The sequence below is a fragment of the Vombatus ursinus genome, unplaced genomic scaffold (assembly GCF_900497805.2).
Source record: "Vombatus ursinus unplaced genomic scaffold, bare-nosed wombat genome assembly UNPS02014798.1, whole genome shotgun sequence".
NCBI lineage: Eukaryota > Metazoa > Chordata > Mammalia > Diprotodontia > Vombatidae > Vombatus > Vombatus ursinus.
The window spans coordinates 81,826,453-81,849,156 of record NW_020954576.1 but is presented as its reverse complement, the minus strand read 5'-3'; the positions used below and the strand labels follow the sequence as shown (position 1 = coordinate 81,849,156).

Genomic DNA, 22,704 nt, shown 5'->3' with positions numbered 1-22,704 from the left:
GAAACAATCAATAATTTCATTAAAGATAAAGACAAGAATGAAACAAAATACCAAAATTTGTGAGATGCAGCCAAAGCAACACTTAGGGGAAAATTTATCTCTCTAAAGGCTTACATAAATAAAAGAAAGAGCAGATCAACAAACTGGTCATGCAACTAAAAAAAAATCAGAAAACCAACAAATTTTAAAACTCCAATTAAGCACCAAAATAGAATCCTAAGAAAATTAAAAAAAACAAAACAAAACTCTATTAAGCTAATAAAACCAAGAGCTAGTTTTTAAAAAAACAAAATAAAATATATCATTGGTAAATCTGATTAAAAAGAAAACCAAATTATCACTATCAGAAATGAAAAAGGTGAATTTATAACCCATGAAATAAAAGCAATTATTCAGAGCTATTTTGCCCAATTATATGCCAATAAAACTGACAATCTAAATGTAATGGATGAATAGTCACAAAAATACAAACTACATAAATTAACAGAATACTTAAATAACTCTATCTTAGAAATAGAAAATGAAGAAGCCAGAAATGAACTGCCTAAGAAACTCCCCAGGAACAAATGGTTTTGCAAGTGAATTCTATCAAAAGAACAATTAATTCCAATACCATAGAAACTGTTTGGAAAAAATAAAGAAGAAATCCTACCAAAATCCTTCTATCACAAAAATATGGTCTTGATACCTAAACTAGGGAGAATCAAAGTAGAAAAAGAAAACTACAGGTCTTTTTTTTCTAATGAATACTGATTCAAAAATTTTAAATATAATCCTAGCAAGGAGAGTATCATATCATATATCACAAAGAGAGTATATCTCAAAGATCATACAATATAACCAAGCTGAATTTATACCAGTAATGCAATTTATACAAGTAATGCAATAATTGACCATGTTATTGACCATATTAACAACAAAATCATATGATCACATCAATAGATACAGAAAAAGCTTTTGACAAAAGACAATACTCATTCACATTAAAAACAATAGAAAGCACAGCAATAAACAGAGCTTTTCTTAAAATGATAATTAGTAGCAAACTTAAATAAACTCTAACATTCTTTACTCTGTAATTAAGTTGGATGTCAGGAATTCCAAATCAAAACTATTTGGTTTCAGAAATACTAATTGTGTTGTCTCAGGTTTTTCAAAATTTTCAAACAAATCAAAAAATTTTCCAAATACTTCAGTGGAGGGGGATTTAAATTTAGAAGTGAGAAATTTGGGCTAAACAGATAAAAAGTTAATGTTATTAGAGAGTTGCTTAAGATGCCTAGGATTCTAGCAATTTCTACCTGAGATGGTGACTAATAATATCCTGAAAGTAAGGGCTAAAAGTAGATCAGCTGAGAGACTAGAGACACGAGAAGAAAAGAAAATTCGTAGGGCTAAAGGTCCTACTCTCTTAGGTGAGTTAATTTCCAAATTAGAATAAATGGTACAGATCTGGAACACAAAAGTCTTGAGGAATCAGATCTAAGCCCAAAAAGCTCTGAAGCTTAGATAACCTTGACCAAAATTTATTTACAATCCCAACTTTGAACCAATATTTCTGGGGTCATTTAGAACTGAGCCATTCAGTTCTATTGTCTCACACTCTCAAGCAGGAACCAAAGGAATCTATATGAGTCAGGTCAAGGGAAACTGCTGTGTCTCTCACTAGGATTTCCTTGGACCATTTGGGATACAGGTTCCCAACAGACCAAAAATAGGTCAAACAAATTAAGATATTATTATTCTACATTACAGTAGTCAGTGAACAAGAATTTTTGCAGAGATGCTTGATAGGATCTGCTGTTAACAAGCAAATCACACAATATATAAAAAAAAATTTAAACTCTCTCCTTAATCATACCAGTAACAGTAATGTTAATTACTGGTAACAAAGCCAAAGGAAAGATAAAAGGCATACTTCACTCAATAAAGGTTAGTGATATGTGTCTTTAACATCCTTCTATATGACAGCATTATAAAGAATCAGATAACAGTGATACCTATTCATTCTAGCTATTTTCTCAATACACCCATTCATATGGGGACATCTGGAATTAAAAATTACTATTCTACAAAGCATGTTTTCACAGCTATTTTCCTCATGACTAATCATCAACCAAGTAAAAGACAATCATACCTTTAGAACCTGACCCCCAGATACCCACTAAATTTCAATAGGTTAAAGGAAATATAGCAGAGTCCTATTTCTTTCACACAGCAGAAATGTCTACTTAAAAGAGTATCCACCTAAGGACAATGAGTCAGAAGGCTGCAATAAGCTCCTGGAAAATAAAGTTAAACTATTAAAATGCAAATACCTGTAACTTAGAAACTGGCTTCTTATGGTTGCCGTGCTCATCTGAAAGGTCTAAAAAAGCATTCTCTTTCTTTCCACTTGGGGTTTTGTCAATAAACCATCCACCTTCAGAAACCCTGGTAAAAGTAGGTGTTGTCGAGACATTCTTTGGCACAGAGAGACTATTTTTGCCTTGTTCAACTGCAGGACTTTCTGGTAAAATGTCAGGATTTCCTTTCCGGTACAATGACAGCAGAGAGTTGTTCATGTGATTTGCAGACTGCAAAAAATAGAGTATGTAAATGAATCCACAAACATGTAGGAAAATATGACTGACTATATTAACAAAGGTCTTACACTGGCTTGACATTTCCATTTACATTCAAACATTAAAATAAAATGATTTCACAAACAAGCAGTTTACAATAAAAACTCCCTTACTCACCACTAAGTATCAGTCAACCAAATAAAACTAATGCTTTTCAACTCTAGGAACCACAATAAAGCTCTGACTTCATGTCAGATATAAAGTAAATTATGTTCTCATAACTGAATTAGTAAGAAACATCATTTTTAAAGAACATACTTAAACAACTTAAACTACTCTAACTGAAGTGAGAATATTTTTTTTTAACAGCAAAGTACGTGGCAGCTAGGTGGTGCAGTGGATACAGTACTGGCCCTGAAGTCAGGAGGACCTGAGTTCAAATCTGGCTTCAGACCAACACTTGACACTTACTAGCTGAGTGACCCTGGGCAAGTCACTTAACCCCAACTGCCTAAAAACAAAAACCAGAAAAAAAAGGAAAAAAAAGTAGCATAAAATCAAAGCTTTGATATATTTTGTGGAACTGACAAACAGTCATATAGTCTTATAAAGAAAAGCAGAAAAAAAGAACTGATATAACAAAGATCTCTGAAAACAGTAATTTAAGTTCAAGTAAAAGGATGGTAGTGAAAAAAAACCACTTCACCAATGTTTTTCAAAAACAACAATATTAATATTACATATTATTACTAATAACCCTAGTCACTCTTAGATATAAAGTCCTTTCCTATGTCATTTACTACACATATGTGGGATTTTAGGAAAATGTCTTGAATCTTTCAGGGCTTCAGTTCTTTCACTGGTAAAATGGACTAAATAACTTCTAAGGTCCCCTCCAGCTGTAAACAGATGATCTTTTGGCTAGATCTAATGCAGAGTGCTCCTATAACTTGGGGACTTCAATATATATACTTATGTTCCATTAAAGACCCTACTTTGAAGTCACTCAACTTAATTATGTCCCATTGACCTACTCCTCTACTATACACAGATAAATCAGACTCTTGATCTCAGCATCATAAAAAAGTGATGCATTTCAATGGTCATAAACCCCCAAATTCCTTTCTCTGACCATAATCTCTTATCATTGACTAGGGGACTTCAAAATACATACTGATGTTCCCTCAAATACCTTAACTCCTCAGTTGCTCAATCTACTCATTTCCCATGATCTATTCCTCTACACCAACTCTGCTATATACAAAGACAGTTACACCTCTAATGTTGCCATCACTCACAAGATCTTGATTTCCATATTCATGAACCTGAAATTCCCTTTCTTTGATCATAATCTTTTACCATTCCTTTATTCCTTTCTCCTGACTCTCTAACTTCTTTAGCCACTATGTCACATCAACCTTTTCACCTAAAAAATCCTGACTCTCTAACTTCTTTAGCCACTATGTCACATCAACCTTTTCACCTAAAAAATCCCTATACCTCTAGAACCTCCATTTTAAATCACTTAATAAATGTTTGTTGCCTTGATTTATGATCCCTAAACCTGTTCTTCCTCCATCATCTAAAATCCTTCTTCAATTTAGACCTTTCCTAAGCCATCATCCCTGCAAGTGGCTTTACTCTCTCCCTTCCCTAACAGTTCAACTCTTTTCTAAACTGAAATCCTTTGTCCACTTTTTCTATTGTCCATCACACCTTGCTAAATCCCAGACTTGGAATTGCTCCTGCTATCACATTCCTTCATTCCTATCAACATGCTGCTGAACAAATCTGGAGAAAATAATTAAACCATGCTGACTGGTCCATTAAAATATATATCACATAATCTCAAGTGAGTCTTTCCTCACTAAAAGCAAATCAGCTCTTTTATTTCTAATTGATTCCCTATCTCACTCCCTCCACCACCACCCTACCACTCCCAAGTCCTCTTTCATTTTAACCTTCTTCACGCACTCTAATCTAGCTAGACTGACCTACTTGCTGTTCCGTGAACATGACCTCCTATCTCCCAATTCTGTGCCTTTTCTCTGGATGTTTCTCATGTCTGGAATGTCCTCTCTTTTCATCTCTTCCTCCTAGCTTCTCTGGCTTTCTTCAAGACTCAGCTTAAACCCTACCTTCTGAAGGATGACTCTGTTTATCCCTCCCCACACTAGGAGATTCCCTCTGAAATTACTTCCAATCTACTCCAGATACATCTGACACATACACTGTTACTTGCATGTGGTCTCCCCATCTAGAATGAGTTCCTCAAGGGCAGAGATCATGTTTTTACCTTTCTTTGTAACCCCAGTGCTTAGCACAGTGCTTGACATATAATAAGGGCTTAATAAATCTTTTTGATTGACTCAACAACAATTCATTAAGTGACCATAATATGCAAATTACAATACTAGATCCTGGGATAATAAAAAAAATTCCAGAATTCTAATACAAATAGGGAATACTCAAATACTGCTGCTAGTAACTACGAACTGGTTATCCTTTAAAATTTGCAAAGGAAAATGACAATTTCTATCCTTTAATGGAACCAACCCAGGTCAAATTCTAGGAAGATAATAAATATCCGCATTTTTCAAAGGTTCAAACCAATGGATTTCTCTAGTGTCTTTTGTAATACCTAGATATGTCAAAGTGAGTATGCCATACACAAAAGCTCTTTATGTCTAGTTTGTTTATTAAAAAATCAAAATAAAATAAAATAAAATAAAAATCCCTGGGGCAGCTAGGTGGTGCAGTGGATAAAGCTCTGGCCCTGGAGTCAGGAGGACCTGAGTTCAAAAACGGCCTCACAAACATGATACTTACTGGCTGTGTGACCCTAGGCAAGTCACTTAACCCCAACTGCCTCACACACACAAAAAATTAAAATAAAATAATTTATTAAGCAGTTATTATTGCAAATTTACACTATGTCAGGTGCTAGGGATATAAAGACATAAATCAAATAGTCCCTGACATAAATGAGCATCCATTCTTTCAGGGGAAAAAACCTATATACACACACATTGATACAAAATACATGTGAAATAAAAGGTAATGGAAGAGCAGCTGGAAGGATCAGGAAAGGTCTTATATAGGTGGTGGTATATATCCCTCAAGCTTTGAAGGAAATTAGGGATTCTAATAGGCAGAAATAAAGAGAGAGTGCATTCTAGAGATATAAGACAGCCATCACAAAGGCACAGCAATAAGCTAGTTTGGCTGGACCATAGTGTATGAACGGTAGTTTTGTGGCTGGTTGTTGTTCTTTATGTTCAAAGAGGACCAAAATGACATCACTAGGTCAGGGTCAAGGTACAATGTGTCTGACTATGGCTGATCAGACCAATATAAGCTCAGAAGGCTGTGGTAGACTACAGATTGGGAACAAGCAATCCGCATGAACATTTGGAGTGGAGATGTCTCTAAATTTGTGCATCTCACATTTCTTTTGAGCTACTGCTACTCTGCTTTGCTCACAGTGCCTTCTTTGATGCAGGCACACCCTATCGGACAGTCCTATGCCAACGTCTCTCATGTCTCACAATTGATTCCAAAATTCTTCAGAGAGACCTTGAGGGTGTCCTATAGCTCTTCTTCTGACCTCCATGTGCACACTTGCTTTGTGTGACTTCTCCATAAAAGTCTTTTAGGCAAACATATGCTTGGAATTTGAACAACATGGCTAGCCCATCAGAATTGTACTCTCTGGAGTAGAGTTTGAATGCTTGGCAGTTCAGCTCAACAAAGGACCTCAATGTCTAGTGCCTTATTTTGCCAGGTGATCTTCAGAATCTTCCTAAGACAATTCAAATGGAAACAATTCAGTCTCCTAGCATGATGCTATCCAGGTTACACAGGCATACAACAATGGAGTCAGCACAACTCTGTAGACTTTCAGTATGGTAGGCAGCTTCATACCTCTTTTCTCCAATAATTTCTTTTGGAGCCTCCCAACCTCATCATCTATGTGGACAAACCTGGAAAGTATACTGCCAATGTAACTGAACTTAACCACAGCATTTAAATTTTCTCCATTTTCTGTAACTGATGGTTCCACATGTGGATAGTACAGTGCTGGCTGGTAGAGAACCTGTTTTCTTGGTGTTAACTTTTAAGACCAAAACTAGCACAAGCAGCAGAGAATCAATTCTTGCATCTCAGTCTCAGAGGCTGCATTGAGTGTATAATCATCACAATCATCAAAAAGTCACACACCAACTCTCCTTCCACTTTAGTCTTGGTTTTAGCCTTCTCAAGTTTAATAATTTACCATCAGTGAAGTAGCTGACCTTGATGCCATTTTCCTTCTCATTGAAGGCGTCTGACAACAATGATGAGAGCATCATGCTAAAAAATCATGGGAGCAAGCACAAAGCCCTGCTTCACTACACTGGTGACAGGGAAAGTATTAGAGCATCATCCATTACTCAGAACCCGTGCAAGCATGCCAATATGGAACTGGTATACAATACTGATGACGTTCTTTGGGCAATCAAGTTTTGCCATGGTCTTCCAAGTACAGTTATATATAAAATATGGTTGGAGAGGTAGGGTAGGTTCAGGTTGTAAATGGTTTTACATCCCAAGCAGAGGAATTTGTATTTGATCCTAGAGGTAACAGGGAGCCACAGCAGTTTACTCAGTATCAGACTCATTCTTTAAGAATATCACTTTGAAAGACAGATGAGATAGGGGACAAATTTGAGACCAAGAGTTCAATTAGGGAACTTTACTGCAATAGCCCAGGCAAGAGGTGATAAGAACCTGAACTAGGGTGGTGGCTGTGTAGCTCTTAGAACAAATACTATCATTTAAATACAAAATTAAAGTGTTTAAATTTAAATGGTATCTTTTCCTTAACACTAAGTTCAAAAGGTTGATCTAAATTGTTTTTCAAAAGTCAGCCATGAATATTTTCCTAAGTAATCTGACATGGGTACTAAGACAGCATCCTGCAAATAATATCTGTGGATAATAATGCTTGCCAAGTTCAGTGATTTTTTTTTAAATGTGGTAGCTAAAATATGTGACTCACCTGTTGATCTGGGAAATCTTCCACATCTGAATCATCATCTGTTTTGTTTGCTATATATCTTAAGAAAAGATAGGAAAAGGCAGAATATTTTCAACACAAATTATTGAGAGCTAGGATAACATTCTTGAAAAAACATTTATACAACTAATAAAATTAATATATGAAATGAAATAGCCAGACCAAGAGTCATCAGGTATATCTCTTTTATGAGTATTGTATTCCAAATTAACCAAAAAAGGGAACAATAAAGCAAGAAATAGCAAAAGAAGACTTTTTCTGGAGTTATTAGGTGGTACAGTGGAGCCAGGAAGACCTGAGTTAAAATGTGACCGCAGACATTTTACTAGCTATGTGAACCTGGCAAATCATCTAACTTCTCTGTGCCTCAGTTTCCCCATTTGTAAAATGGGGATAATAACAGCATCTACCTCCCACAATTGTTATGAGGTTCAAGTGAGATAATATTTGCAAAAGCACTCAGCACAGTTCTTGGCCCACACTAGGTGCTATTTAAATGTTAGCTATCATCATCATCCTCACTTTCAAGAATACTGGGTATTATAAACTGATGAAAAGTGAAATCAGCATAACTAGCAGAATAATTTATACAAATACAACAACATTGTAAAGAAAAAAACAACTCTAAAAAGCCTAACTCTGATCGATGCAATGACCAACCAAACCTTTACAAGACCACTGAAGGATAAGTATAAAAGTACATCACTATAAATAACATTACTTGTCAACAGACATAGAGCTAATGGACACAAGGTGCAGAAAGAAACACTGAATTTGGACGAGACAGTTATATGGATTAACTTTGACTGACACTGCCTTATGTGTTACCAGGTTTTTTCCCTCAGTTTTTAATTGAGGAGGCAGAGGCAGTTTGGGTTAACAATTGTGCTACAAATAGAAGAGGACTATCAAAACATTTTTTTAAAAATGCACCAAGGGAAACAGAAGGAAGTTTAGAAGAAAGCACATATAAGCAGAACAGTTTTTGAAGTAATGTGAAATATTATATACTTTTTTAAAGAGGCAAGCACACTAATGGACAGTGAAATCGGATAATTAGTGTAAAAGGAAGAGCCATGAGGGCTTTTATTTCCCAAAACTGGTTCCACATAGAACTTGTTTCCTGCCTCAACCTAGAGCAGTAGGTAACAAGTCCATGAGCAGAAACTGTGTAAGCAAGTCAGCTCAGGCTGAGTGAGAACACTGAAGTCTTCAATTTGAAGTCAGGGAGATTTTTGGCTTGTATGCCATCTAGTATGCTGATGCACTTCACCGTCTTGCTTCTATAACCTAACCTTGGTCCTGGTGGTGAACCTTTCACCTCAAAAATCATTTTGTCAGAGTTAGAAATAGAGCAAACCAAAGCTATCGTCTTCCTCAATCTGCCAAAGCAAAGACAAAGGAACCTGCCCAGGCTTAAAAAGTGAGTCTATCTTATCTTCTTTCTAATCTTTGCATTGTGCCTCAACTAAGTGAAGAATTCTAAATATTCCACCGCAGATAACCTGGGGACTGGGAACTAATCTAAAACGTAGAAGTAATGCTATTTTTCTATTCATTGGTCAACTCAGGAGGTCTCATGGAAAGGGCAAATAGTCTGGGCTCCCCTGACTTCAATATTGGGGATGTTATTTTTTCAAGGACACTTAAAATAAAGCCTACGCATTTTTTTTAAAAGGCAAGTATTATGAAAAGATTAATTTTTTAAAAAATATAATCTTTTTCTGTTCTGCTGTGAATATGAAAATGATCTCTAAATTCAAAATAAAAAATTAATAAATAAAATGACCTCTTTTCTAATACTCACTCATTGAACTCTTGACTTTTTCTTGCTCTTTTTGCCAGGTGTTCATCTTCTAATTCACTTAAGTCTTCAAGTTCTTTCTCTCTCTTGATTATGCTAAAAACTAGAACAAAACAAGTTTCCATTAAATAAGAAATGTTTTCTACAACCATTGTTAGTAGTTCAACATGTATCAGGAAACTCACCTTTTTCTACCTGAATTCTAAAAGCATTTCTCTTCCTCCGGCCATAATCTACACTGAAAGACAATATAAATAAGTTTAGCAGAGTAGATACTGCCAGTCAGTCAACAAGCATTTTTAAATTCTTAATATGTGCCAGGATTACTACGTGCTAAGTGTTAGGAATACAGATATAAGCAGAAAGACAGTCAGTCCCTGCTTTCAAGAACCTGCCAATCTAAAAGAGTAAGACCAAACATAAAAACAAATAGCTGAAAAACTGGGAAGGTTGAGGGGGTAGGGATTAAGGGACTCATCAGGAAGGTATGGTACAGAAAGTCCTGTGAAGAGTCAGGAGTACAGCCTGAAGAGGAATGAAGACATGGGTAGTCTGGACCTCCTTAAAATGGAAGTTCTGACATGAACCAGTCAATCAAAGGGAGAAGCTGCAGGGGTAGAGGGACTTCTAATACAAGAAGTAGTCCAGAGGTGGAATGAGCTTCCTGGTCTTCGATGACAAGATAAACAAAGTTCTGGGGAAATGAGTCAGTAGTGCAACCTGTAGAGGAATGAAGCCTCTTCCCAAATATCAAGACCATATCCAAGAGACTGACCAAAGGGATTTTAAAGTGATAACTCAATTCCACATTTATTAATTAAAATTAAAACATTTACTAAGCACCTAATACATGCTAGGTATTATGCTATGATACACAAACAAGTGCCTTTAAGAAGCTTTCATCTTATAGGGTATTGAGGAGGTTCAAAGTTTACATAAAGAGGATCATTCTGGACTAGCTATGTTTGCAATCTGTTAGGGCAATAAGTTATACCAATAACCATAATCCTTAGGACAGAGTATATCTTAAAGAATAAGAAGTTCAAGGCAAGGGTTTTGTTCCACCACGGTTTGTATTATGCAAACCCCAAAGCACATTCGCTGGAAACAAACTGAAGAGAAGCTTATTTCCTTCGCACCAAAATATATGACTCTGCTTCAAAACTAAGTCAAGAAATCTAAATGATTACTGTAATAGTTTCTTCAGCAAAAGGTAGCAGCAAAAACCACTGAAGTTACAAATCTTTCAAATGTCTAGTTCAACTGTAAGTGATAAAGTTCAGTGGCTCAATTTACCAGTTAAAGGTCCTCTCATTGCTTTGGGGGAAATAATGCCTAAACTAACTAAAATCACATTAGGTTAGCCCTGTTACTTTTTTACTCAATTCATTTAATACAATGCAAAGAGCAAAAACAAATCTCTAAAAAGAGTTTCATGCAGGCCTTAGCTGCAGCTTTATAGAACTCCATTCTCAGATTTGTTTTTAGCTACTAGATACAAATCGTGCTGTGGAAATTAAGATTCTTGGTTAGATCCTCAGCACAACAGAAATCAGCTACTTCTGCGTATCACACTGAAATTGAAATAGGCCATGACTACACTATTCCAACAGTCATTAGGTTTAACTTTCAAGGGTTAGAGAAGGAGTCCAAAGATAACTCCCCTCACCAATTCAACAATCTGACTTGGCCATTATTAAAAGGTGTCTCGGATAATCTAACCTTTTCTTGCCTCAGGCAAAGTCAGGGTTTAGAACAAGGTTTGTAGTAGGAACAATCTGTTTTGCTAACTTTAAGTATAAAATTGCCCTACTATAAATAAAAAGATCACTATCTTTTTAGCTCAGTGTATTGTTTGTTCATGAAACACTATGCACACACAAATCACATGATACTATGATAGCTGGATTAAATAACTTCTAAGATCTCTTCCAACTCAATTATTTCAGGATCAGGTAGGAAAAGCGCTAAGGAAAGCTCTGAAATCAGAGACCAGCCCCTAACAAGATTAAAATCTAAGGACAAAGGCAGTGCAACCTAAAATAAAAACAGTAAATTTCAGTATGTTCGGCTGATTGAGGAAGGCAGAATTTGTTCAACCCTAAGTAAGATCACAGATATAGATCTGGAAGGGACCTCGGAGTCTAAACTCCTCATTTCAGAGATGAGGAAACTGAGGCCCAAAGAGAATAAGTTTTTTGTCCAAGGTTGCATAGATAATAGAAATCATAACATCTAACTTCAGATTCAGCATTTTTCACTATATTATGCTGAACAAGATGCAATGAATTTCAGTGTCTTATGATTCAAAAAGCACTTCAGAATGCATTACTTCAGTAATATCAATGAAGTAATCATTTATTTGGCACCTACTATGTCCGATGCCTTGAATCAGGCATTGAGAATACAAAGACAGGAACAAAACAATTCTTTACATACATAATGTACATACAAAATAAATACAAGGTAACTGGAAAGAGGGAAGGACTAACATCTTAGGGGTGATCAGGTAATCAATGGCCTCCTAATTTCCAAATCTACTGACCTAGGTTCAAAGATCATCCATTTCACCTGTTCTTCAGAAATTAACATTAAACTTCTATTTCTTGATAATCTTTCCAGATTTTCTTTTTTTGTTATTGTTGCTAATTCAGGTTTATTCTTTTGTTTTATTGTTTTACTTTGTTTTACACTAACTACTCCCCCTACCCCCAGGAAAACAAAAAGGAGAGCTGAAGAAAAAGCCCTGAACACCTAACTGCATGGTCCAATAAAACAAATTGGCTTTGTCCAAAAAAGGATGCCTGTCTCTGCATTTTCAGGTTATCATTTCTCTAGAAGTGGCATGTTTCATCATCAGTCCTTTGGACTTGTGGTATCTCATTGCACTGATTTGAAAGATCTAAAATCTTTCAAAGTTCTTTTTCTCTATGTTATTGTTGTGCAAATTGTTCTTAGCTCTATATAATTTGCTCTGTAGCATATTATAGGTCTTTATAGCTTCCTCAAAAACTGTCCATTTCATCATTTCTTGTGAAATAATAATATTCCATTATACTTACACACCACAGTTTGTTTAGCCATTCCCAACTGGAAGGCTCTTCGTGAATTTCCAATGTTTGGCTACCACAAAAAAAGAGCTGCTATAAACGTTTTTATACATGTCTTTTTCCTTTTTCTTTGTTTTTTTGGGGTATAGACCAATTATAGTGGAACATGGGTCACAGGGTACATATGCACAGTTCAGTAACTTTAGGGGAATAGTTCTAAATTGCTTTCTAGAATGAATAAACCAGAGGTTCCCAAACTTATTTGGCCTACAGCCCCTTTTCATAAAAAAAAAAAAAAATCATTCAGTGCCCCACTGGGATTAGGTTAGGTTAACCCTTAGGTTCAACGCCCCTCAACGGCATCCAAGGCTACTACTGCACCCCCACCCCAATAGTCTCAGCGCTCCAGGGAGCGTTATTGTCCATTTTGGAAACCTATGGACTAAACCAATTAACAGCACAACTAAAAGTACACGACCACCCCTGTTTTCCCACTGCCCCTCCATCTCTTGTCATTTTCTTTTTTTTATCATCATACAGTGTGATGAGTGGAACCTCCAAGTGGCTTTAATTTGCATTTCTCTAACTATTAGTGATTTGGAACACTGTTTCCATATGGTTGTTGATAGTTTGGATTTCTTTTTTTTAAAACTGCCTATTCATCTCTTTTAATCTTAGTCTCATATTTTCTGGCTTGTTTTTTTCATTGTTGATGTGAGAAAAATTAATTTGCCTCTCTTTTTAAATCAGATGGGCTATTTGTTTAAAAAACAACAACCTAGATTTATATATCAACTTAATGGTCTTTTATTTTCAATTTTATTAATCTCTTCCTTAATCTTCAAATTTCTACTTTGTTACTTAGTTGGAGAACTTTTATTTGTTGTTCAGATTTTTTTTTTAAAATTGAATGCTCAATTCACTGATTTGCTCTTTACTTGGTTGATTAAAGTATTCCAAAATTAAAAATTTTCCCTTAGAATTGCTTTGGCTGTAATACTTATATCTTGATATGTTGTCTTCTTATTGCCATGTTCTTTTATGTAATCTTTAAATTGTTTTTATAATTTGTTCTTTGATCTCCCAGTTTTTAGAATTATGTTAATCTCCAACTATTTTAACATTCATTAAATTTTCTTTCTTTGTGATCAGTAAATATGTTTGGTATTTCTGCTTCTCAGCATCTTTTGGGGAGGTCTTGAAGTTCCTATAATACGGTCAATTTCTCTCAGGGATCTACCATCTCTAACTTTTCTGAAGTTCGATTCACTTTCCTTGCTTATTTGTTGTTTATCTTTTAGTTAGATTTGTGTAAAGCCAGTACATTAAGGTCCTTTACTATTAAAGTTTTGCTATCTATTTCTCCCTACAATTCAACCAACTTTTTTCAATTGTTTATATGCTCTGTTATTAGACAGTGTGTGTGTGCGTGTATGTGTGAAGTAATGATGTTGATGCATCATTTAAGCAGATTATGCCTCCTTATTTAAGTACTGCTAAAAGGTAATAGGTTTAGCTCCAGTCTTCCTTTTAACTTTGTGAATCTTTGTGTTTCAAGTGTTTCTTGTTAAGTAATGTTATCAGATTCTGCTTTCTACTTCATTCTATCCTCTTCCATTTTATGGAAGAAGATGTGTAATGGTTGCATAAACCTATCACATACCTTGCCATGAAAGTGTGATTTGGTTATGATAGAGTACTTAATTATCAAAACACCTTTTGGAAGTCTTCTTTGCTAAAGGTGGAGAGTAAATGAAAGTTCTTATAGGATTTAGCCCTGGAAGAGACCTTAGAGTTCATCTAGTCCAGTACTGTCAAACTCAAATGAAAACAGGCCATAGCTTTAGAGCTAAAAGGGACCCCCCAAGGCTAGCTCATCTAGTCATCTCATTTAATAGATAAAAATATTGAAACTAAAGCCCTGAATGGTTAAGAGACTTTGCCAAGTTCAGAAAGGGAGTAAGGGACACAATTTAGACTCAAACTCAGGTCTTTTGACCTTTGCATTTGAATCATTTTTACTTCAAATGCAGCACTCTTTCTGTTGTACCAGAGTGCAGTTTTAAATATTAATTGTGTATTTCCCTCTATTCTCTCATTTTGCTAGGAAAATATTTCTTCTACTCCTCTTTTTGTATTTCCAAGAGTTCCTTCTCTGCCTTCCTCGATGATTTCTCTTCATTCTGTCTTCCCTAAATTTGTCCTTGGTCCTTTTCCCTCCTCTCTTTCTCTTCTCCCAACTAGTGAACTCATCCGCTCTAAGGATCTCAATTATCATCTGAGTGATCCTCAACTGGGTTACTTCTGAGGTCAATACTTTCCCTGAGTCATAATATTCTTGCATTTCCAACTGATGCTGGGAATCAGCCACAGACAGCATCACCTCACAATGCAACTTCTCTAAAACTGAACTACCTTCTCCACTTCTAAATTTTCTATTTCTCTTGATGGCAGCACTATTACCTTAATCACTCAGGCTCAAAATCTGAAATATCATTTTCCTAAGTAGCACTCTGGTACAACAGAAAGAGTGCGTTCTGATGGCTGTCTTCAAGGTGTTTATATGAGTGTTGTGAGGTGTAGAGGAAGAGACAGATATGACATGTACACAAGTAAGTATGATACAAGGGGGTTGAGGAAAAAGGAGAAATCCAAAGTGCTATTCTAGAAAAGTTTGAAGAGATTTTTATCTTGGGGGATCAAGGAAGTTGGCACCAAAGTTTTGAAGGGTGAAAAGATATGAAATACAGATAAAAGGAAGAAGTGTATCATAGGCTAGAATTTTTACTTTAACTAAAATGGTTAAGTTGGGAAGGGAAAAGGTTGGAGGTAGTGAATTTGGGAAGGAATCATCTTATACCTGTATTTGTTCAAGTATAAGATGACTGAGGCAGTCTTTGGCTGTGATTGTGGAAAAAGATATATCCAGATCCAGGGCTCTTAAAAAAGCAGCAGCATGAATAAGATGTAGGGATTAAGACCACAGAAAACTCAAGAATGAATGAAGAACTCTGATGAATACAGTGACCATTAACAACTCTGAAGAACCAATGATGATGACGCATGAAGAATGAACAACAACAGCTAGCATTCATACAGAATTTTAAAGTTTACAAAACACTTTATAAATATTATCTCATGTTATTTTCACAATAAATCTGGGAAGTAGGTGCTATTATTATCCTCATTTTACAGATGAGAAAAACTGAGTAAAACAGGTTAAATTTGACTTGTCCAGTTACACCGCTATTAAATGACACTAGAGTTGACAGAGAGGTGATGGCCTTGATAATATTTTCAGACATAGCCTAAGTGTCAATTTGTTTTGTTTGCCTATTTTATTTGTTACAAGTGTTATTTGTTTGTTTGTTTAATTAAAGGAGTGGGAGAAATTTCAGAGCGAAAAAGAGACTACCAATAATGATACCAAAAAAAGAAAAGAAAGAAGGGTCACAGAAGTATTTTCCAATGCATAAATGAGAACAGAAGACAGTTCAGCAAGACCAACAAGCATGGCACCTTTGAAACTAACTGAATTTATTACATGCTTTAAAGCTATATGTAATAATAATGATAACAACAACAACAACTAAAATTTATATAGTTCATACTATGTGCCAAGGGCTGTGCTAAGTACTTCACAAAAATATTTCAATTTCATATATAATCCTTTTTATTGTTCCTTGTATATTAAAATGGCCAGTTTGCTGGTGTTTGTCAAGTTCAGAATAGGATAAAATTACTCAGGAAAAAAAATGACTGAGTTTCTAAGATAGAGAGGCTGATAAAGATAGTGAATGTTGCTACCAACTATAATTTTGTTGGAAAGATGGAGAGCAGATGGAATGATAACCAAGGCAGCTAGGTGGTGCAATGGATAGTGGACTGGGCCTGGAATCAGGAAGACCCAAGTTCAAATCCAGCCTGAGACACTTACCAGTTTAATGAGACCTTGGAAAAGTCACTTAACCACTGCCTGTCTCAGTTTCCTCAATGGTAAAACGGGGCCTAATAACAGCATCTCCCTCACAGGATTGTTGTGAAGATCAAAGGAGTATTATTACTCAGCAGTGTCTGGCACATAGTAGGCGCTATATAAATGCTTACTTCCCTCCTTCCCATGCTAAATTGCTTATTAACTTACCTATACATTTCTTGCAAATTGGATGCTAAGGTACCAACGTCCACATATTTTCCACATTCATTACTGCTCAGGTACTAAACATAAAATTTGAAAAATATAAACGTGATCATCCTCCTTCAATGATTAAAATTTACAAACTGGTTATATGGGATCTTGATCACAATATGGCATAGTATAAAGAGTATCTTACCTGGAATTGAAAGACTCACCTATTGGTGTGACCTTGGTTGGACAAGTTTTTCTTTTCTCCCTTTTCTCCCCTTAATTTTGCTGGTAACACTTTCTTCATTTGCAAAATTCATAGCTTACACTAGCTAACTTTTAAGGCCCCTTTCAACTAAAGATATACATATAATCAGTTCAATATTCTCTCCCTCCCTCTAGCCCCTTTTCCACCCACTAAGAAGGCAAACAATATGATACCCATTATACATGTGAAGTCATTCAAAATATAGTTCCATATTAACCATGTTGCAAAAACAAGCAAGAAAACTTAAATGGAAAAAAAAAGCTTCAATCCACTCAAGAGTTCTCTCTCTCTCTCTCTCTAAACAGCTTTAATAACTAATTCTCTCCTCCCATTCTCTGGTCTTAGAAAATGAGGAGGACTTTCTCCTTGCCAATACCAGACTCTCTACTTGGACTCTCATCCTGTCTCATCTAGCAGCTTGCTCCTTTGATCATTTCTCTCACTGAATTTTCTTATCTTTTTCTTAATATTTTTTGTTTTAACAACAAATTCATTTCCCAACATATCCCTTCCCATTCCTTTACCCAGTGATTCCTTTTAGCAAAGACTTTTCTTAAAAAACAAAACTAACATATTAGTAGTTTCTGATAATATACACTACATTCCATACCCACAGTGCCATGGTGCATAACCTCTGCAATGAAAATGCCAGACCTAGAATCAGGTAGACACGAGTTCAAATTCAGCCTCAGATACTTATTAGCTGTGTGTATTTGGGCAAGTCACTTAACCTGCTTGCCTCAGTTTCCTCATCAGTAAAATGGACATACTAATAGCACCTACCTCCCAGGGTTGTTGTCAGGATCAAATGAGATAATTGTAAAGCGCTTAGCACAATGTTTGTCACATAAACACTATATAAGTTTTAGGCATTATTATTATTAATAATAATTTTCAAGCTCTCCTTATCCTTTCCTACAAATATATCCATATTTCCCCCAAACATTAAAAAATTTTCACTCTTCCCTGCTATCTCCTCAAGCAATTGTCCTGTATTGTTCCTCCTCCTTCACAACAAAATACATGGAAAAGGTTGCCTATATTCCTTGTCTCCACATTTCCATCTCAAATGCATTTTTCACCCCTTGTAATCTGGCGTATTTCCCCACCACTCAACTGAAATGGCTCTCACCAAAGATCATGAATGGCCTTTTATTTACTGTTAAATTCAATGGCTTTTTTTTTTTTAGTCCTCTTCTTTTTTAACCTCTCTGCAAATAATGAGATTTATGTCTTCTAGATACTGTCTCTTCCATGGGTTCTCATGATACTTCCCTCTCCTCAGTAGGGGGGAAAAAGAGATGGTGTTTGAGAAGGAAGAAATCTTTTTCTGTTGAGGGAATCAAGGAGGAGATAAATAACAAGCATTTACTAATCACCTCCTATATGCCAAGCCAGACACTGCACTAGACATAGAGATACAAACACAAAATAGGGATAGTCTCTGTCCTCAAGCTTACATTATACTCCCTAGCGAGGCATTTAAGGACATCAACAATCCAGTTCTAATCTGCCTTTACAACTTCATTTAATATACTTTATATTTCACCAGAAAGAACAACTGGTTTTATCTCATCTCATGAGTTAAAGGAGTTAAGATGTTTAGAGACCAGAGAATACTTAAAAGAGCCCTGACATTCGTCATCAAGTACCTAAAGGGCTGTCAAGTCAAAGAGAGATTAAACTTATTCTACTTTGCGCCATAAAACAGAACAAGAAGCAAAATATGGAAGCAGCAAAGGCAGAGGTTTAGCAGGCTTAAAATTAGGTAATCAAAACTAATGAAAATAGAGCCTCTGGAAGTTGTAAGTTCTCTCTATGTAAAAATAAAGCGAAAAAAAATCTGCACTCAGAGTTCCTTAGTTCTCTCTATACAACCTCTTTAGGTTTTCAACAAAGGTTGGATGACCACAATGAATATGTTGTAGAAAGAATTCTTGTTCAGGTCACTCCTGAAGTACTTTCCAAATATGAGATTCTGTAATCCTGCCTTCTACTCACCATGCCTTCAGATTGGTCAAATTCCTGGAATACATTCCCTTCTCATTTCTGTCTCTTGAAATTAATTCTTTTTTCTCAGATGTTACCTGTCCTATAGTCATCTCCAAACACATATCTGAATTTCCCCATTTCTGTCAAGGCAAATACACTCTTCCAGTTGCACAAGTTCATAATAGTAACTCAATCCTTTATCCAATCAGCTGTTTACTTTTGCAGGTCAAAAGGCATTTATTTAGCACTATGTGCCAGTTACTATAAGAAGTACTGGGGATACAAAGAAAGACAAAAACATGGTCCTTGCCCTCAAGGAGCTTACATTCTAACTGGAGAGACAACATGCAAATAACTATAAATATACAAAATACACACTACGTAAAAAGAATCTCAAAAGGAAGACAGTAGCGGGGGTAGGGCAGAAAAGAGCTCCTAGAGAAGGTAAGATTTCAGCTGAATCTTACTACAGGAAGTCAGGAGGTAGAGAACTGTAGGATTTCCCAGGCACTTAATATAGAAAAAGCAATTCAGAAGACAAGGCATAAGGAAATAGTTGTCATGTGTGAGATTGAATAGTTCACTGTGGTTAGATTAAAGAGTAAATGAAAAGGACTTAAATATAAGGGAACTGAAAAGGTAGGAAGGACCCTGATTGCAAAAGGTTTTAAATGTCAACCAGATTTATATTCAATCCTAGAGATGTAATAGGGAGCCACTGGGGTTTATTGAGTAGGGGAATAACATGATCAAATCTATGCTTTGGGAAAATCATTTTGGCAGTTGAATGGAGGATAAATTGGAAAGGAGAGAGATGAGGTAAGGGAGACAACAAGAAGGCTACTGTAGTGGCTACTATTGTAATTAGAGGGGGTACTACGTGAGTGGAGAGAAGGGGAGGCATACGAAAGACATAAAGGTAGAAATAGCAAGATCTGACAATAAAATGCCTATACCCAGGGAATGCATGTGATAAGTCACTGGTAATACAGAGGTTACTAGTGTGGGTGACCAGGAGGATACTAATACAAATAAAAGGGAAGTCTAGAGGCGAGTGAGAATGAAGGGAAGATAATTAATTCTGATTTGAACTTGTTGGGTTTGAGATCCAATATGAAATGTCCAAAAGACAGTTGGTGATACGGGATTAGAGCTCAGGAGAGAGATTAGGGCTGAATATATAAATCTGGAATTACCTGCATAGAGATAATAGTTGAATCTATAAGATCACCAAGCAAAATAGCATAAAGTGAGAAAAGTAGCTAGCCCAGGACAGAGTCTTGGGAAATATCCACAGATAAGAGGTATAACCTAAAAGAAGACTGACATGGAGAAGTCAAATAGGTAGGAGGGGACCAGGAACCAGGAGAAAGCAAAGTCATGAAAACCTATAAAGAAGAGAATATCCAGGAGGATATGATGACACTTTGTCAAAGGCTATAAAAAGAGGGCAAAAAGGATAAGATTTGGATTTGGTAATTGCTGACTCTGGAGAAGGCAGTTTCATTTGATGAGGTTGTGAGTCAGCCATCAGAGGGTTTAGAAGTAAGTGAGAGAAAAGGAAGTAGAGGCACCTAGTGGTGCCTGGCTTTCTAAAGTTCAGCTGAGAAGTGGAAGAGAAGAATAGGACAAAGTAGGACTGTAGGACTATGCGTTTGTTTTTTTTAAAGCCTAGAGTAGGCATGGGATTATCTACAGGCAGCAGGGAAGGAACCGACACAGAGAGAGAGACTGAAGACTGGAGAAAGAGTGAGGATAACATGTCAGAGAGGTCAGGAGGGGATGGGATGAAGAGTGTATTCAGAGGGGTTCACCTTGCCAAGAGAAGAGACACCTCTTCACCAGCCAAAGGTCAAGAAAGAAATATCGGGAGATGTCAGAGTAATTTGAGAGGATAAGAAGAACAGCAGAGGGAACTTTCGGGAAAGTCAATTTTTTTTTTTTTTGTGAGGTTTGAAGCAAGTAATTGAAATGGAAAGACTGAGAAACTGACAAGAAAGTATCAACACATATGCTGACGTTGCCTAGAATAAGGAGAAAAGTTACAATAGAGAAAAAGACTATGTGAGTCTGTGCCTACAAAACTCACTGAAGAACAAAGGACAATGTCTTGGGGACAGTGTCTGAATTAGACTATAAATATGGATAACGTGACACTCAAAGGAGAGGCCTGAACCAAAGCAGCGGCAGTATCAGAGACAAGGCAACTTATTCAAGACATGTAGAAAAGGTGAAATCAATGGGCCTTGGAAACAGATGGGATATGGGGGGGTGGGTGGAAGACGTTGAGGACTGAGGATGATACCTAGGTTATGAGCCTGAGTGACTGGGGAAAATGGTGGCAATAGTACAGTAACAGAGAAATTAGAAAGAAGGGAGAGTTTGGGGAAAAAGATAATGAGTTCAGTTTTGGACAAGTTGAGATTAAGATGTCTATGGGATACCTAGTTCAAAATGACCAACAGGCAGTTGGAGATAGCAAAGAATCATCAGCATGCAGATGATAATTGAACCCACGGGAGCTCATGAAACCACCAAGGTAGGTCACAGATGTGGAGGGAGAAGAGGGCTCAAGACAGACCCCTGGGAGAGTAGAGAGCCCATAGAGAGTAGGCCTCACCCTGAAAATCTAACAAAGGATGTGCACAAAGAACAGAAGAGAATCAGGAAGGAGAGATCAGGGTCACGAAAAGCCTAGAGAAGAGGGGTATCAAGAAGAAAGTAAACAGTGTTAAAGTTTGGAGAAAGGTCAAGGATCACGACTGAAAAAAAACACAGCAGTTTCAGACGGAGAAATGAGTCAGAGCCAGACATAAGAGTTTAAAAAAAAAAAAAGAGTGAGAGCAAAGGAACTGGAGGTATTCTCAAGGCATCTACAAAATATATCTTAGAAAAAATAGACTAACGTGTTAAGTTCTGGACGTCCCCCATTCTGCACTGAAGCGTCAGAAGGGTTCACTGACCTGCCTGTGGTCAGTGATGGCACGGGGACTCGGACCCCGGTTTCCTGACCCCTAATCTATCGCTCTTCCTGCTCACTCCAGCAGGACCCTAAGTGCATGGGGCACTGCCCGACTTGAGAGCGCACAGGCCCGGCTGCTCACATGTCTGGGTCCGGTTCCGTCCCCGTCAGTACACTGGCCCTGTGGGTGGGAGATGGGGGTGCAGCCTGACAGACCCTCCCCACGTGGTCTTGCTCCTCCCCCTCACCTCGTGACACGGGGATAAGTCCAGTAGGACAAAAAGAAGAAAGCGACGGCTTTCCTCAGGAGGGAGAGGAAGGGGGGGCTGGGGTGTGCGGAGAGACCAGGGGGCCCAAGGTGCATGAGCAGAAGGGCCGCGGGGGGAACGGAGAAGGGCGGGGCTGCTAGGAAGCGAAGGCGGACGGGTCCGCCGACGGGTCATACCTGTTCGATGCGCCTTTTCAGCTTTCGGTCCACGTAAGTCACGACTCGAGGTTTCATGTCTGAAGAATCTCCAGACTGAGACGCCGATGTCTCTAACAGGAAGTTGGGGACCTTGCCTCTGGAGCTGACCTGGAGAATGCCTGATTCACTTGCCGGGCTGCTAGACATGCTGGACCCCACCCACCTGTGACATTCTTCTTCATAATGTGTTTTTATAATGAGAATGATAAAAATGAAATTATCAAGGAAGGAGCGTAAATTTAACACCGTATAGTCATAGTTTCTAATTTTTCCCCGTAAGGCTTTTGCCAGAGCACCCAGAACGTAAGGACCCTTGGGAACGGCTTAAGCCTATTGGTTGCAAAATTGGTAGCAAAGCCGGAAGTTTACTGTTCTGAAAGACACGTGGGGACCTGTGATTCTTCGCGTGCTTT

General features: G+C 37.1%; 1 protein-coding gene across 1 annotated transcript in view; it reads right to left on the bottom strand.

Moving 5' to 3' along the window:
- LOC114049805 (nuclear valosin-containing protein-like) overlaps window positions 1–22,361 on the bottom strand; it is a 93,183-nt gene extending 70,822 nt beyond the window's left edge. Inside the window, exons 1-6 of the mRNA XM_027871214.1 lie at window positions 22,271–22,361; window positions 16,622–16,695; window positions 9,613–9,665; window positions 9,431–9,530; window positions 7,606–7,663; window positions 2,319–2,576 (exon numbers count right to left, since the gene is read on the bottom strand). Of these exons, the coding sequence (XP_027727015.1) occupies window positions 2,319–2,576; window positions 7,606–7,663; window positions 9,431–9,530; window positions 9,613–9,665; window positions 16,622–16,695; window positions 22,271–22,327 (600 nt within the window). The 5' untranslated portion in view covers window positions 22,328–22,361. The remainder of the gene's footprint in view (window positions 1–2,318; window positions 2,577–7,605; window positions 7,664–9,430; window positions 9,531–9,612; window positions 9,666–16,621; window positions 16,696–22,270) is intronic.
- Between the last annotated feature and the right edge of the window lie 343 nt (window positions 22,362–22,704).